Source organism: Myripristis murdjan, chromosome 15 (assembly GCF_902150065.1).
Source record: "Myripristis murdjan chromosome 15, fMyrMur1.1, whole genome shotgun sequence".
NCBI lineage: Eukaryota > Metazoa > Chordata > Actinopteri > Holocentriformes > Holocentridae > Myripristis > Myripristis murdjan.
This window is the reverse complement of record NC_043994.1, coordinates 7705720-7721503: the sequence shown is the minus strand read 5'-3', so window position 1 is coordinate 7721503 and position 15784 is coordinate 7705720. Positions and strand designations below refer to the sequence as shown.

The 15784-nt window shown below is 40.5% G+C and overlaps 2 protein-coding genes across 2 annotated transcripts; one reads left to right on the top strand and one right to left on the bottom strand.

Moving 5' to 3' along the window:
• Positions 1-1247: 1247 nt before the first annotated feature.
• mtrf1l (mitochondrial translational release factor 1-like) lies at positions 1248-8877 on the bottom strand. Its single transcript, XM_030069911.1, has 8 exons — positions 7848-8877; positions 7158-7237; positions 6851-6955; positions 6133-6211; positions 5305-5468; positions 4493-4610; positions 2338-2474; positions 1248-1845 (listed from the first exon to the last, which is right to left on the bottom strand). Exons 1-8 carry the CDS (start codon positions 8299-8301, stop codon positions 1633-1635), a joined length of 1350 nt encoding a protein of 449 aa, XP_029925771.1. The 5' UTR covers positions 8302-8877; the 3' UTR covers positions 1248-1632.
• A 2239-nt stretch (positions 8878-11116) lies between these two features.
• Positions 11117-15784, top strand: fbxo5 (F-box protein 5). The gene is made up of 6 exons (XM_030069910.1): positions 11117-11304; positions 12038-12678; positions 13005-13175; positions 14034-14124; positions 14320-14535; positions 14745-15784. Exons 2-6 carry the CDS (start codon positions 12059-12061, stop codon positions 15003-15005), a joined length of 1359 nt encoding a protein of 452 aa, XP_029925770.1. The 5' UTR covers positions 11117-11304; positions 12038-12058; the 3' UTR covers positions 15006-15784.

Sequence of the window (15784 nt, the reverse complement as noted above, 5' to 3'; positions counted from 1 at the left end):
ATGTTGGTCAGTGAGTGGGCGAGCGGAGCGGGACGATGACTACATGCTCGATTAGTCAACCTTGGTACTGTATAGCGCACCGAAGGATCACGGGTGATGTAGTTCAATGAAAGAATTGGAATTTAGCCTACATATTTTGACTTTCCACTCTCTCAAGCTGTTTCTCTTAAAATTACAAACAAAGCATATTTGTGCTTCACAGAAATCGACCCGCAGTATCTGTACGAATACTGAAACACAGAAAAGTAACTTCGAATTTTAAAATTAAATTTTAATACAAGCTTTTTAAAATGGAGCATGTAGCTTAAGACGGCATTGAACTTCTGACATTTTCAGCCATTGCTGTTGAACTCAAACAGCACCTTAAATGAAATGGGAAAAAGAGTAACAAAGCAAAGAGCACACCAATAAGTTTTCTTTTTTATAACTTCAAAAATTGTTAATATGTAATGTGGACTGTATGTTGTTTAATTGCATTTGTGAGAAAGGTTTTTGCTTATATAAAAGACAAACCGTGGTTATGATGTTTAACCTTCAAATGCATTAAATGGACTGCATTAAAAAAAAAAAGTTAGGGGTGCTGTGAGCCTTTCTTGAATAGATACTCCTCTGCACACACCCACGTGCACGCACACACACACACACTTACAAAGAAGGCCTCTGTGGTTTGGATGAATTTCAATAAGCTCCAGTAAAAACTTGATGTGACTGCTGATGGTATACAGTCTGACACAATGACCTGCTGCAGCAGGCTCAGGAAGACAGAGGGAGAGTTTGGTCCTAAGCTTATTCAGCCACAAACATTCCTGAATCCAATTCAAACAAACTACAACTCAGGCAGACTACAACTCTCATTTTTTCATACTGTTTTACCCAACAAGCGGAGATGTAACTGGAGTGAAGAGCTTGTGACACTGCATTCATTTAAGGTTGCTCACTATAAGAACATCAGCTAAATGTGAAATGTAAATGTAAAGCTTTGCTCAGTCAGGCCATCGCTGGCACTACCTAGTGGCCTTATTAAGAGTAACACACTCTGTCATTGGAGGCAGGGCGGTGGCATGTGTAACATTTTTATTTGAGTATGGGTTCCTGATATGGTTCAACGAATATTGATTTTTGAAGACAAATACCACTGGTGTTTTGGACTAAAGCTCTCTATAGTCGCTATTTTGTGTCATCAGTGTTCAGTATTTTTGAATTTGACCATTTCCATGCCAAAAGATTCCAATTATTCAGTGTTTCCCTCATAGTTTTATTCTTGTGAGGGTGGACAAGCCCCTGAAACAGCATCACGGGACACTACAACTCACGGCAATTCTTCAGTGAAAATTATTTTAGTATGCACCACTCAATATTCAGGGAACTTCTAGTATAAATTAGGTCTATAATAGAAGAACTAACTTATTCATATTACAACTCAACATTCTTTAAGTCTGGATGCCTGGAAGCATTAAGGAATCATCTCCACAGTCCCTTGTGGTTCTTCTCCAATGTTCTGCAGAATTGGACACTAGACTGGAATGGACAATATTCCAAGTCAAGCATGAAATACCTTCACAATATTTACCATAACACAGAAGGAACTTTCCTTTGCATTCAGTCTGGCTCAGTTCTCCCAAATAGTCAGTCTCAGGATCCCTGGATATCGCTTTCTCCCAGAAGTTCCATGAGCGTCTCCTGGTTGGAGAATTCCTGCAGCGAGGAGTTCATCTCCTCCAGCAAATCCTCTCCCAGCAGGAAGCCCCTAACGTCATGCACTGTCATGCTGATCCGATGGTCCGTTATCCGGTCCTGGGGGAAGTTGTATGTCCGGATCTTTTCCGATCTGCCTTTGGTGCCAATCTGTAAGAAGAGGAGAAGGAGTGAAGTGGAGTCCAAGGACTTGTATGTTCATATGTATGAGACACTGCAGAAATATCTATATCCTGACACTGTTAGAAATGAAAAAAACAACAACAACAACAACACACTGATTTCTTGTGGCAAAAAACAACATACAAACTCAAAAAAGGATGGCATGGCTGAAATAACAGGAGTTCTGCACATACACTTGGTGCAAAAAGTGTTAAAAATGCGCAACAGGTGAAGAATAAATCACATTCATCCTATCATCCATGCAGAGACTATATCATGTACACAGGTATTTCTTAGAGGGACAGACAAGACATTGGATAGGCTGATAAGGCAGCCTTTTTTTTTTTTTTATTTAAACTAATATCTCAATGTGTCACACCTGTATTGTGAATTATATGTGAATGTGTCACATTTGGATTGTGCATTATGTCTAAATGTGTGCCATCTGAATTTTTTGCATGCCATGTGACAGTGTCCCACCTGTATTTTGCGTTGGTTGTAGCGTTTGCTGGTCTCCTCCTCCAGCCTCATGCTATACAGTTTTGCCCTCAAGACCTTCATGGCCTTTTCCCTGTTCTTCAGCTGGGATCGTTCCTGCTGGCACTCTGAAACCACCCCTGGCACAAACACACATCATACATACAGAAAGGGCTGTGCCTTATGACAATATATAGAAAAATGTCTGAGTAGAGGTTTTCGCTTATCGTGTCTTTTGCTTTTGTCACAAAAGCGGCTTTAGGTCAGTATTTTGCGTCATGGAGTCAGAGCTCCTAGTCGTCTTTGAGTGCACCATTCTCATTTGAACATGACACAGAACGAAACTCCCTGCAACACCCCAACACCGAACAGGACTCAGCCCAACCAAGACAAGATGAGGAACTTGCTCCTCTGAAATGGGGTACTTCTGTCATTTGGATGTGGTTTGGATAGAAGGAATCTGACACAACCAGAAAACGGTACTTTGCAGAGTACACCAAAGTCCTGTTCCCACAACTCCAACATACCAAACCTCCTCTATCTCTTATAAAACAACCTTGAGAGGCAGCACAGCCAAAAGATGCAAGCCAGTGAAAGGCAAGAACTGAAAGCAAAAGCAAATCTCAGTTCCTATTCAATGTCTCTTCAAAATAAAAGGAGAAAAGAGATAGTGCATTTCATTTGTATTTAGCTCACTGAATTATCAAAAAGCAGTCATGTGGTTATTTTGAATAGCCACTTTAAAAAAAAAAAAAAAATCAAATTTACAGAAAATATATATGTATATATATATATATATATATATATATATATATATATATATATATATATATATATATATATATTATATTGTGATATATGTGATGTATGTTGCTATCATCACTATGTAACTCTAACTCCAACTCTAAACTATAACTGTAAAATGAATCCTAACCACTAAATGGCCAATCCACAATGTGACATTGAACAAGTACATCTATGTATTTTCTAAGCAATGTGAGTTTTATTCCACCTACGGCTGTCACCTTTTGCTCCAACGTGATGAAAAGTTAAATGTTTGATCAGGAATTCTATGCAAAATGGGATGAAAGAATTTCCTTGAACTTCATCAGGTGGCTGTGTCATTTTGAAGTTGCTATGCATGTTTTGAAAATTAAAATGTTCTCTAAGAATTGAACAAACTAGCAAGCGGAACAGACCTTTTTCACAGCAGCCAGTTTGACATGAAATCATGAAATAGCAGGTTAAACACAGGTGTTACTAATGAACTTAATTATGGTTCCTTTCCATTTAGTGAAACAGAGGCTTTCCAGTGAGCCAACATGCACAACACCAGAACCATGGCTCTGTTAGAGCTAAATAGAGCAGAACCTTAATTAATATCATTGGCAAAGCCTTTGTTTACCCTGCTATTTCATGTCAAAGTGGCTATAAGAGTTCAGCACCACACTCAAATTTTATTTTATTTTATTTATTTATTTATTTATTTTTGGCCGGACAGACATTTCAGCGAAGAGGCCCTCCATCAGTGTGCTTTTTTAGGCAAACAAACAAACCCATTTTCTAAAACGTGATTCCTATTTCTAATCAGGCCGGCGCAACAAAAGAAACTAGGTAAACAGTCCACAGAGTAGAGACAAGCAATGACTTACATCAAAAACAGCCGCCTTGAAAAAACGCATTGTCAAACGTGCATAGTGAGATAAACAGCAACGGACAGCTGATTACAACACCAAAGTAAACGAGAGGCATTTGTGGAAGCAACTTGGATTCTACCCGGCCAACAACAAAATGATGTAAAAAGCAACTGCCTGAAACTATCGTGACAATGTATCTGCATTAACTTTACTCACAGCAGACATTTTGACATGAAAAAGCCCGTAAACACAGGTGTTAGAAATGACATTAACACCAGCAGGACCCTGGTTCTGTTAGACCTAAAGGGAACAGAACCTTAGTTAATATTATGAGCAGCACCTGTGTTTACCTGGGATTTCATGTCAAAATAATTCCTGGGAAAAAGGTCCTCTTAGAATGGATCAAAAATAGTGCTGCAAGCCATTTTGGTTCAAAGTCATTACTTTTTACTACACCAGACTATAAAGTAGTTTCTCTTTATGATAACAAGGCATCATTACCAGTGTGTTACAGTGTTTACCTGTAGGCAGATGGACTATCCTCACTGCGCTGTCTGTGGTGTTGACATGTTGGCCTCCAGCTCCACTTGCCCTCTTAGTCTCGATCCTCAGGTCCTTAGGGTTGATTGTGAAAGAGATCTGAGGGGGAAACACACACACACACACACACACACACACAATTTACAGCCAAACTCACCATAGGTGGCACAGTGGTTTACCTATTGCAAAGAAAAGAGTATAACATTTAGGGTTAAGGTGTCTAATAATTGCATTCAATATTTTAATTTGTAAAGTAAGTTTAAAATATATATGTTTTCCCTTTTTCAGAATCCTGTGACTCTGTGGGCTTCCTCTACCTGGTTATTTTACCAGCCTGATACATAATGTGTGTTTTATCAACTTTAGCAATGATGTCCTCTGTGAACAGCGATGAACATAATGCTTTGCAACAATTTTCTAAAGTGTTGTGGATTAAACTTTTTTGTTACTGCACTTTTTTATTGGAGGTGAATGCTTTTCTGTGTGTTTATTTAGTTAGTTAGTTTTTAAGTTTTCATTGTAGTATTATCATTATTATTGTTTTATCATTATTATTAATCATTATTAAGGTTTTTTTAGATTTAGAGTTTGGTTCAGCTTTGGTGTAATGGATTGTTGACTGTTTTCCACCCGTTCCTACCTGATCCTCCTTTAAATGGAGGAGCGTTACAGTCATTGGGTACACACTGATGAAGGCTGTGGAGCTGGAAACTTTTGCTGTCAAGATGAGATTTGCTACCCTTTACTTTAATAGACTAAACCTATGGCACCATCTATCTATTAGAAGGTGTACCTCAGTGGGTTGGGGCAGCACAGCCACAGTCATGGTGCTGGTGTGCATGCGACCCTGTTTCTCAGTCTTTGGGACTCTCTGGACACGATGGACTCCGGCCTCAAACTTCATCCTCTTGTAGCTCTGAGGGCCGCTGACGCTGGCCGAGGCGTGACGCAGGCCGCCTGGAAACAGGAGAGCAGACAGTTGTGATATTAGTCCATCAGTCAATAGTCAAAACATGGATAATACCAGCTTAGCAACAGCTAGGCCCTGGACAGTCTCACAGTGCAACAGCAGTGAGGACATGCCCCGATTGAGCCTTGGTGAAAATGAAAGCAAAACCACTTTAAAAGCAGAGCCATTAAGATGAGTCATGGTTTTATCAAGAGCCCATAGTGAGATCTCCTTTCATGCCAGTGATATTTAATAAATGAAGGTGTCATTTTTTTAATGTCCTGAATGGCAGGTGTCTCATTTTGGAGAGAAACTCATCATGTACAGCAGGGTTTTGTGTTTTTTATGGTGCTAATGTAACTTTGCTAAGATTCTTTTTTTCACTGACAGCAATTCTGTATAAATGGAAAAATCACTACAATAATCCTACTTTTGAGTGTGTAAACGATCAACTGTGTGAACAAGAGTAAATGAGAAAGAGAGACGGAAGGAGAGAGAGCATAAAAGCAAGCAAGAAAGTGACTGAATTTGTGTGTGTGTGTGTGTGTGTGTGTGTGTGTGTGTGTGTGTGTATGAGTGTGTGTGTGTGTGTGTGTGTGTGTGTGTGTGTGTGTGTGTATGAGTGTGTGTGTGTGTGTGTGTGTGTGTGTGTGTGTGTGTGTGTCCACTAACCTAGCTCACTGGTCATGTACTCCAGAATATCAAAGGTCCAGCCGTGGTGCTGGGCGAAGCCCTGGTACATGTCAAACACCTTCACAGGGCAGAAAATGGTAAGAGCCAGCAAATACTCACAGCAGAAACAAATAACTGAGATGATGACCATTTTGTTTTTTGTTGCTGTTGTTGTTTTTTTGTCAATGTCACAAGTTTTCCTCTCCTTGCTCATTGCCTCTAAATATCCTGATAACAGGCTTCCCACTGTGACAATGATGTAAATTCCACGACTTTCTCTGGATTTTTGAATAATCAAGTCAGTGTGTTTCCATCACTTAAAAATCTTCCTCCCCTGTTTGTTGAGGTTGTTTTTTGAAGCAGCTAATGTGTGAAACAAGTTGGAAAAACATTCTGTTGCATTCCTGTAAACTACAATCCACCTGTGAAATTCCCAGATATTCTCTGACTCTTCTGGGAGCATTTAATAAATTCCCTGACTTTCCCTGAATGGAAAATACATGGCATACCCGTGAATTTCAGAGCCAGTAGGCACCTTGCCATACTCCCATAGCATTAACATTTATATTTCATCTAATATAAATTGTATTATGACTTTTTTATGAAACTAACTTCCTTTTTTTATTAAATTAAAATTTCTTTCTCTTAATACCATTGTAGTCAGATCTATCTATAAAAATAATAAGCAGTAGTGGTGATAAAATGGCTTTCTACAGACCTCAGCGGTGAACAGCATGGCCTCCTGACCCCCAACCCCAGCTGTGACCTCCAGGACAAGGTCACTCAGGTCCGCCTCCTCCTCGGGGATCAACAGATCCAGGATCTGATTGGTGCACAGAGTTGATTGACAGACAGACAGGTGAGACAGATGTGACAGGTGAATGATAAAAGAGAAACAAAGACAGATGAAGGCAAAGGACAAACTAGAACATCTTCATTTAGTTACGACTTGATATTGGCTGCTATGCCTCTATCTGCACTGCCAGCTTGCATTAGTGATGACAAATTCTGCATCATATTTCTACCTTTTGTCTGAGAGCCTGAATATCTCTCAGACAGGTTTCTCTCTCCAGGTCAGCCAGTTCTCGCAGGTCCGGGTCTTCATCTACGAGAAATACCATGACATCAAAATTACTGTTATTTTAAAATTCTGCTGTAGCCAACACATCTTTTTCTTTTTCTCCAAATTAAATATCAGATTTGTGAGAAGCAAGCTCATTGTTTCCTCTTGGTTTTCTTAAAATGTACATTTAAGCTGCACAACATGAAATAAATTTATTGTGTGAAAGGACTGAAAACACTTTTTCTTTTTTCATGCTTGATTTTCTCACTTCAGTCTGGTTAGGTTTGTGTACGATCAAATGAATTCACAAGATCTGTGAGAGTAACACTGCCACCAGCCAGTGAGAAGAAGATGCTGCTATTCCATTTCATCTGAGGGAATAAATCTCATTTAAAATAGGATAAAATGGCAGCAAAGGCAGTTTTTTTTTTTTTTTTTTTTTGAATGAGAGGTGTACCCCTACTTGTCTTTGAGCAAGGCAACTGAATCCTTGCCAGCTCCAAGTGGCTGTTTGTAGCTCATCCTGACCTGTGATCTCTTTGAGGAGGAGAAAAGGTCACATGATCACTACAATTGGCAGAGAACTAGACTGGATATCCTTTTGTAGCATTCATATAGGTGTGAGTTTTGTAGAGCAGCACTGTGGCATCACCTTTCAGCAGTGATTCAGTCTCGGCGATCTCCCTCTGCTTGGTGTCCAGCTCTCTGATGCTGTGGACAAGCGGAGCCAGCAGGGACACTTGAGTCCTCTTTGCCCTCAGACCCTCCTCGTCCTCCTGCTGCTCCTCTGTCCCGCTGCTGTTAACTACTTTCAAGCAGTCACTGTACTCCCTCTCCATCTTCATCAGATAGTCCTGCAAAGACCTGATGGAAAACAGCTCCTCCACCGACAGTAACTTGGCCACCATCAATGGCATGCCAGTATGCAGAGTTCTGGTGGTACTTCGGCACTGATTAGGAGCATTCTGAGGAACTGCAACAGGCAGACCGGCTTGGCTGCTTTGTGGAAAGACGTAATGTGGCAGCTTGTGAAAACAAGGAGTCAGCAGACGCGAGACACACTGCCTCCTTGTTGGAATCAGGTTTACAACTCTTCTGTAAGCCATTCTTCAAGCAGTTTTGGCTGGACGATCAACTGTGTAGCACAACGTCCCCGGTGTGTGTTACACTGAACCCCATTCAAAAAATGTGACAATTACAGTTTCTCTTGCTCAGGAGCAAAGGTATATTTCAAATGAAGCAGTATCCAAGACTTTTTCTGAATTGTAAGGACACATCCTTCATTTCGGCATCCTTGTTAGCCACCAAGCATCACTTAATTTCTCTGATATTTGGCTATTTTGGGGGTTCACACAGCTTATTTCCACCCTCAGCGGGCCATTTGGACGGAATCAAAGGAGGACATGGGAATAACATGGAAACCAACTACTGAAAACTCACCCTGGATTAAATTATTGACTTATTCCAACTAAATTAATGACAGATATGGGCAGCCAACGTTAGCGTACATTAGCTACATGCAGTACAGGCTCGTTAGATTTTCACCGTCACCGACAACATTGGTTTGGCTGGAACAAAACTGTTTTCAGTCATAAACTGCAAAAAAAAAAACAACTAAGTATTACATGACTGTTCAAGCTGCTATGTCAGTTACTGTTCCCCTACCACTCTGCTGAAGGGCGCAGACATATTGGATGTGTTGCGCATGCGCAGTCAAGACTCCTCTGCAGATAAAGTTGAGCCAGACTTTTTTTTTTTTTTTTTTTTTAACGCGTAATTGCACAGTTTGGAAATACAAAGATGCAAAGCACAATCAAGTAAAATAGATGATGAGGACACTGAATATCAATCGGTTAAATAAGAACACGGCAGAAAATAGGCAGTGATTCACTTTATCATGCTGTCATTTTGACAGATTTCAAAGATCTGAAATATCAGTAGTAGTAGTGGTTCATTTGAACAGAGAAGTTTTCCATGATGCATATGATGCATTGCAAATTCAGCCTTCTAGCTCATCAGTCTATTATGTAAATAATTATCATGGTCATGTACAGTCTTTAAAAAAAAAAACTTGATGCATGGGTAAACATGAGACAGTTATCTTTTCCTTCAAACCAAGATGCCTGCAGACTAGATAAGATTAAAAAAAAAAAAAAAAAAAAAGATTCCTTGGGGGAAAATGGGATGTACTAAGGTCTTGAGTGTAAATGAGACTATAGCCAACAGAAAACAGGAAATATAATTTGACAGATTATTATAATGACTATTTGCCTTGTAATCATCTGTCTCTCGTCTAATTCAGTTTTAACAGTAAGTCAAAGATATATATGAATATACATTACATAATAAATATGAACCTTTAAGCTGATAGCATGAGTGAATTCACAGCATGTTGGAAGTAAGACATGGTATGAGTTCTGGGTCTTTAAGCATCACTTGCTCTCTTTTAGATATGAAAGGCAGATGTGGAGATGTTCTTCACTATCAGCTTGTATAATCAGGTGTGCAGGAGGTGGGAATGACTCCAAACAGCTCTGCAGCTACTGTCAGGAAAACAGCTGTGCATGGATTTGTGAATAAGCAGCTGTTGTGAGTTGTTGTCTGCAATCAAATGGCTCATTACTGGTGCACCAGTGGTGGGATCACCGTTTAATTAGCATATAGCTAATTAGCAAATTCAACAGGCAAAGCTTTGTGTTTTTATTGACATGTTGAACCTCAACATACTGAAACCTTGCTGCCATCGTGCTATGATTTCAGTGAAAATGTTGTTGACTGGGCTTGTTTGGGCTGAACAGTTCAGAGTGTAAAATGAGGTGAAATGAAACAAAGCAAAGCAAAGTAAAGTAAAGATCACCCCCACCCCTTCCCAACCCCCCTGTCTGTCTGGTTTCTCTAAAACAGCTTCTTCACACATTCCAGGCAGGGGTGTAAAGCAAACTGTGAATGACCACTCTTAGCATACAGAAATACTTGTCCCAAGAGAGGTCCCGGGCCCCCAGGGTCCCCTGACAGGCTGCTCCGCCAGACAAAGAAAACTTTCAACTCCTAAAATTCAACTACTTTCAGAAGTTTCTCAGTTACTGGTACATCAAAAGTGACTGGCTTTCCTGGATTTGAGTTTCTACTTAAGATTAGCATGTAACATAAAACAATTAGGCTACAAATAGGTGACTATTGATATTATAGCATGGTGACTTCCTCAGCAGTTTTTCTTTTTTTAATAATATGGTCTTGGAAGTGTGCTGTTTCTGGGTCATTCTAATCAAATTTCTTACCTCAAATATTTGCACTGTAAGTTTAGCATTGCTGGTCATGAAGCTGTGCATGAAGAACTAGTGTAGCCAGATGATGCTGTTTCTGCAATAAAGCTCACATCCACCAGCAACAGACCCTAAGTGACATAATGTAATACTCTCCTTTTACATTTTTTAAGATTTTAAAACATACTTGACTACTCTTAAAATTAAAAACTCAGAAATCACAAATTGGCAAAAACTATTAAATTACTTAGACATTTCACATTTACTCCAAATACTTAGCAGACCGTCAAGTTTCTGCTTATTTCTTTTCCCTACATTTCATCATTGTCATTTATTTTATTATATCTTATATGCTGAATTATATTTACAACCGCCTTTCTAATTAAAAATATACGTAACACTCATACTGCATATACTTGAACTGAGGTGAATCAAATAAAACAGAAAAGGTTTTTGTTTAAGTGTTTATGTTTAAGTGGCTCTACAAAGTTTATATAATACTTGGCGCTACAATGTAACTGACTGTAGCACACAGTTTCAAATTGGGTGGGAAAAACCAGCGGAACCACGTCAGGTTGCGCCGTGACGCCACTACGCCAACGTACACACTCTCAGCTCCCATTGGTTGGATGTTTAAAGGTCGACGCTCCAGTTCTTTATCATTGGTTTGCGCCTTTTAGGCACGAATTTCAAACGGCGAACAACTGGCGCATTTTCATTTTTCGGGTATTTAATGTTTTCCGAGCCGTCGTCAGGCCGAGAGCTTGTGAGCAAGAAAGTTAACTGAGCGGCTGCTTTGAGAGAAGCAAGAGGTCACTATTTATATCAACAGCAACAAACGCAAAGGTAAGCTTTCGTTCGCATTGTCAGCAGCACACCTGCTAATGACTGTAAACTTAAAGCTAGTGCCAGTACAGCAGCGCTAAAATAAAATGTCAACGGTGGTAACATTAGCTTGGTTAATTAGAGCTAAAGGAAGAAGGTGACGCTATAGTTAAAACAATAAGTTAAATATGTCGAAAAGTGCAGACTGCTGGGAGCACTGCTACTTTTAGCTCTACGGTTGCATAGCTGGTAAACTAAATGCGAGTTGGGGAAGTTATTGGTTGCGACTGAATAACGTTATACATCCCACGACTCGCGCGTAAATGGAGGTTACTCCGGTCTTTTGTCACCCAACATTCAACATGTTAGCTAATCACACCGTGAAAGAGTTTTCATCCAGAAATGACAAGCATTTCAAAGAACGACTTTGGGTTAGCTACAAACCAAAGACGTCTGAGCAAGCGCACGAAGCTAGTTGCCTTTCCGCCTAATGCAACTTCCACCGCGCCAAAACCAACTATTTGCTTTGTAAAATATTTGGCGGAAGAAGGTCTAATCAAGTTCATACACATGTTTTTACTATAAATGTCATGAATTTTATTTCTAATAGTATCTTAAGTGTCTGGTAAGGGCAAGTGTGTGAGTTTAAGAGTAGTTAAATAACTTGTACACGTGATTCATTCAGATTGGTAGATTCGAGTGTGCTGTATGTGAAGCATAGAATAACCACTGTCTTATCTTCTGCTCTCTACAGGACTACACTGTATGTTTATATATGTATGATATTGAAGGAGCCATCATGAAATGTCCTAGCTTCGAGGGAGCCAGGGGCAACAAAATGGAGAAAAGCTCCACTGGCCCTGCAGTTGTGACTGCTGGGACCAAGATGTCTCACCCCAAAACCACCCCGATGAAAGGTCACAACCCTGTCAAACCTCAGTTTTCACCTGGTGATGTGACAGCAGAGTTGTACTCTCTCAACACCACCACCAGAGCAATTCATAACAAAGAAAACAGCAACAATAGGGAGAATGACAGAGCTTTGTATGAAGGCTTTGAAGACAGTGGCTACTTGTCTCTGCACAACAGTCAGATTGATGATCACCATGGGGAAGAGGATGACAGCCACGTCCATCGACAACCTCCGGCGAGCCCCTGCAGTCTTGCAGCACATCAAGAAAAGACAATAACTCCGAGGCAGTCTCCCTATAAATGCCATGGAAAGACTAGCCCCACCTGTCTCGGGTCTTTAGTCACTGCTTCCACTCCAACAATTTGTCCAGGGAATAAAGTATCTACACACTCATTGTCGTCCACCCCCGCCAACCTGCCCATACTGAAGTACCAGCAGGCTGTGTGTGAGGAGCTGGCCAAGAGCTTTGAGAGGAATAAGAGGTACGAACATGCCACTTTCCTTTAAACAGTGAGGAAGACATACTTTTCTCCTTTCTATCAAATCAGTGCAACGCACACTGTTTTGATAATAAGATGTCATAACAATGTCAAAATGTCTTCTTTGGCTGAGATAAAAAAAAAAAAATGATGTATATTTTCCACCACTGCTTTTATTTTCAATGAATCAACCCTCTTTGTTTCACTCAGTGTAATTTTTGTGGCACTACCAGGACTTTTGATTTTTCAACTGATGCATCTATACTGAAGGTGCATGCACTCATGGGATTGTAAAATAAAGGAAATCTTATGTCTCTTGTGTGTTTCAGGTATGACTGGAGTGTGGTTGATAAGCTGGCAGAGGAGCACCTTTTGGACAGGGTAATTGGACGCCATATGGGACAGGAGTACATCGACGTGTTTTCTTCACTGCTGTCAAGGAACATGAGAAACATCCTGACCTCCATACTGGCTCTGCTGGGAGACATGGATCTTATCAGGTAAACCAAACGTCAGAAAGCAAATGTTTGAATTCATGCAAATACAGGTGTGTTTCACTGTGAGACGGGTCATGTAGCAGGGCTCACATGCAAAGAGGTGGCTGACATGCAAATGTTTTTAAAGCAAAATTTAAGTTTGGTAGACTGTTGGGTTGATAGTTGGTGGTGGAAAAATATCTCTGCTGCTAATACAGAATGCTGTATTTGTATCTCTACATTCACTTCTATAGCAAAACAGCTCTCAACACAACACTTGAAACCCATAAACCAACACAGATTCTGCCAATATAAAAAGCAACAAGTTTCGGTGCCCTTTTTAAAAAATAATTGGGTTGTTTTCTTCCTGGTGCAAGGTTATTATTAGGAAGTTTCCTGTTACCCGCCAGATCTACTTTCCATTTCAAATGGGAAAATAACAAGAAAAAGGGCCATTTAAAATCCTTAAAGAATGGGTACCAGGAGTTGATGTTGCGCACAGAGCAAGTAATGAGGTATTTCACCACCATGGTAACTGATCATGCCCAGGTCACTATGCAACCCAACACTCTAGCGAAGTTCAGTTTTGCTTCAAGTCTTAAATCACAGGACCTGGACCAAAATCACCTAAAGATTTTCTGTGTGATTAGAAGAATAGCTTTTGGCTACTTGTGTATAAACAAATGCAGCGCCCACTCCATGACCTAGAGCAAGCTCAGACTCAGACACGAGGTGTGATAACATACAGAAAACTAATAACTAATTTTTCTCAGATATTCCCGTGTTTTGTTTACACTCAATAGTTTCTACATAAATTAACTATCATGTCTGTGGTTTATCTGAATTTACATTCAGCTTTGTTTTTCTATTCCTGTCTCCTAGCTGTAGGAAAGTGAGCAGAACATGGAGGAAGATCATCTGTGAGGACAATGCAGCCCTCAGCAGGTGTCAGCGAGCTGAGCAAGCACTCAGAGTAAGAACATATGCTGCACAAAGCATCATTTAAAAGTAATCTGATTTGTACATGAATCTAGTTTCTGTCCCTTCGGAGTCAGCATTGGGTTTTCTCTAAAGTCTTTTTAGTATGTTGTAGTAATTGTTGCTATGTTGGTGCTTTGTGCCTGTTTGGCATGACTTACACTGATTCATGGTGTTTGTTGCTGTGTAGGAGTCAAGGAGCTCTCTGGGACAGACGGGGTGTGGTCTGACAAGAGATGTAGCTGTGTCCCGAGTGGTGCTTTCCTGCATGCAGACCCTGGCCTCCTCTACTCCTTCGTCATCTTCCTCCTCCACCCCGAGCTGCAGGACCAGCAGACGGGTCTCCCTCTGTCAGAAGGACCACACACACAACTCCCAACATACACGCTTTGAAAAATACCTGGAGGTGAGTGTGGCGGTTTAGGAACTTCATCTGTTACCGTACGAAAAATACACTAGACATGCAATGGTGATAGTGCTTAACAAAGTGTACTTGAGTGTACTACATGTAATCTTTGTCTCCTTAATAATGAAAATGTCTTTAGATAAGCATTTAATTGTTTGGACTCATCTTTAAACAGAAGTGTGTGTGTGTGTGTGTTTTTCTCTGCCCAGGCTGCCAGTAACCTCAAGCAGCACGAGTCACTGCGCCCCTGTAGGCGTTGCAGCTCACCTGCCACATATTCAGCAGAGGCTCAGAGGGCCACCTGTACGCATCCCAGCTGCCTGTTTGACTTCTGCACTCGCTGCCAGGAACCTTTCCACAGCTCATCCCCCTGCAGAGTTGTGCGGCCCCGCTCCAACCTCCATTCTTCCAAATCGACCCCGATTCTACCAGGGAGCGCTCGCAGCAAGAGGAACCTCAGGCGCCTTTGAGGACTGTGATGGATGTTACGTCTGAATGAAGCTCAGGGTTGCTCTGGATGTGGATTTACTTTTGAGAGCCCAGAGTTAGCTAAAATGGGATGGGGCCTTTTACTTTTGAGGGAAAACAGACTGTTCCTGTCAAAAGGGAGGAACCTAATTCTGCCCATATTTGGCCAAACGCACCCACACATTTAACTGCCATGATGCACCTTTGATCAACAATAGACTTATCAGAGTAACTTTATTTTATTGGAGTTTTATTCAGTGACTTTTCAGCTGGTGCTAAAGATGAGCTTTAGCCTGGCAGCCTGGTGATGTCTGTTTCACATTTGCATCGGCCCCCTTTAAAATTCTGGCCAGTGGGGCCAATTTTACACAAGCTGTGGCTGAAAACGACTAGCCGTAGGGTAGTGTGGCAGTGAAACCTCATTGCTCTACACAGAACTGCCTCTGCTCAAAGCCAAAGTGAAATGAATTAAAGCACTGTATTGTTCAATACAGCATAAAGGGACAATCAACATGAAAATACCATCTGAGCAAGTTTTGTCATCAGTAAATGACAAGCACATCCAGCGCCAAAAAGAGTTTGTAGAATTGTACAGAAATTTTAAAGAATTTTGTTTTTTAAATGAAATGGCTGTGGATATATTTTGTATGTCACTCTTTAAATGTAAAATTTTTAAATAGTTTTTTACAGTTTTATTTTTTTCAATAAATGTTGATCTTGAGGAGATCTGTGTCATGTATAATATTCATGTCATGTAAATATATATATTTCTAAAACCTGA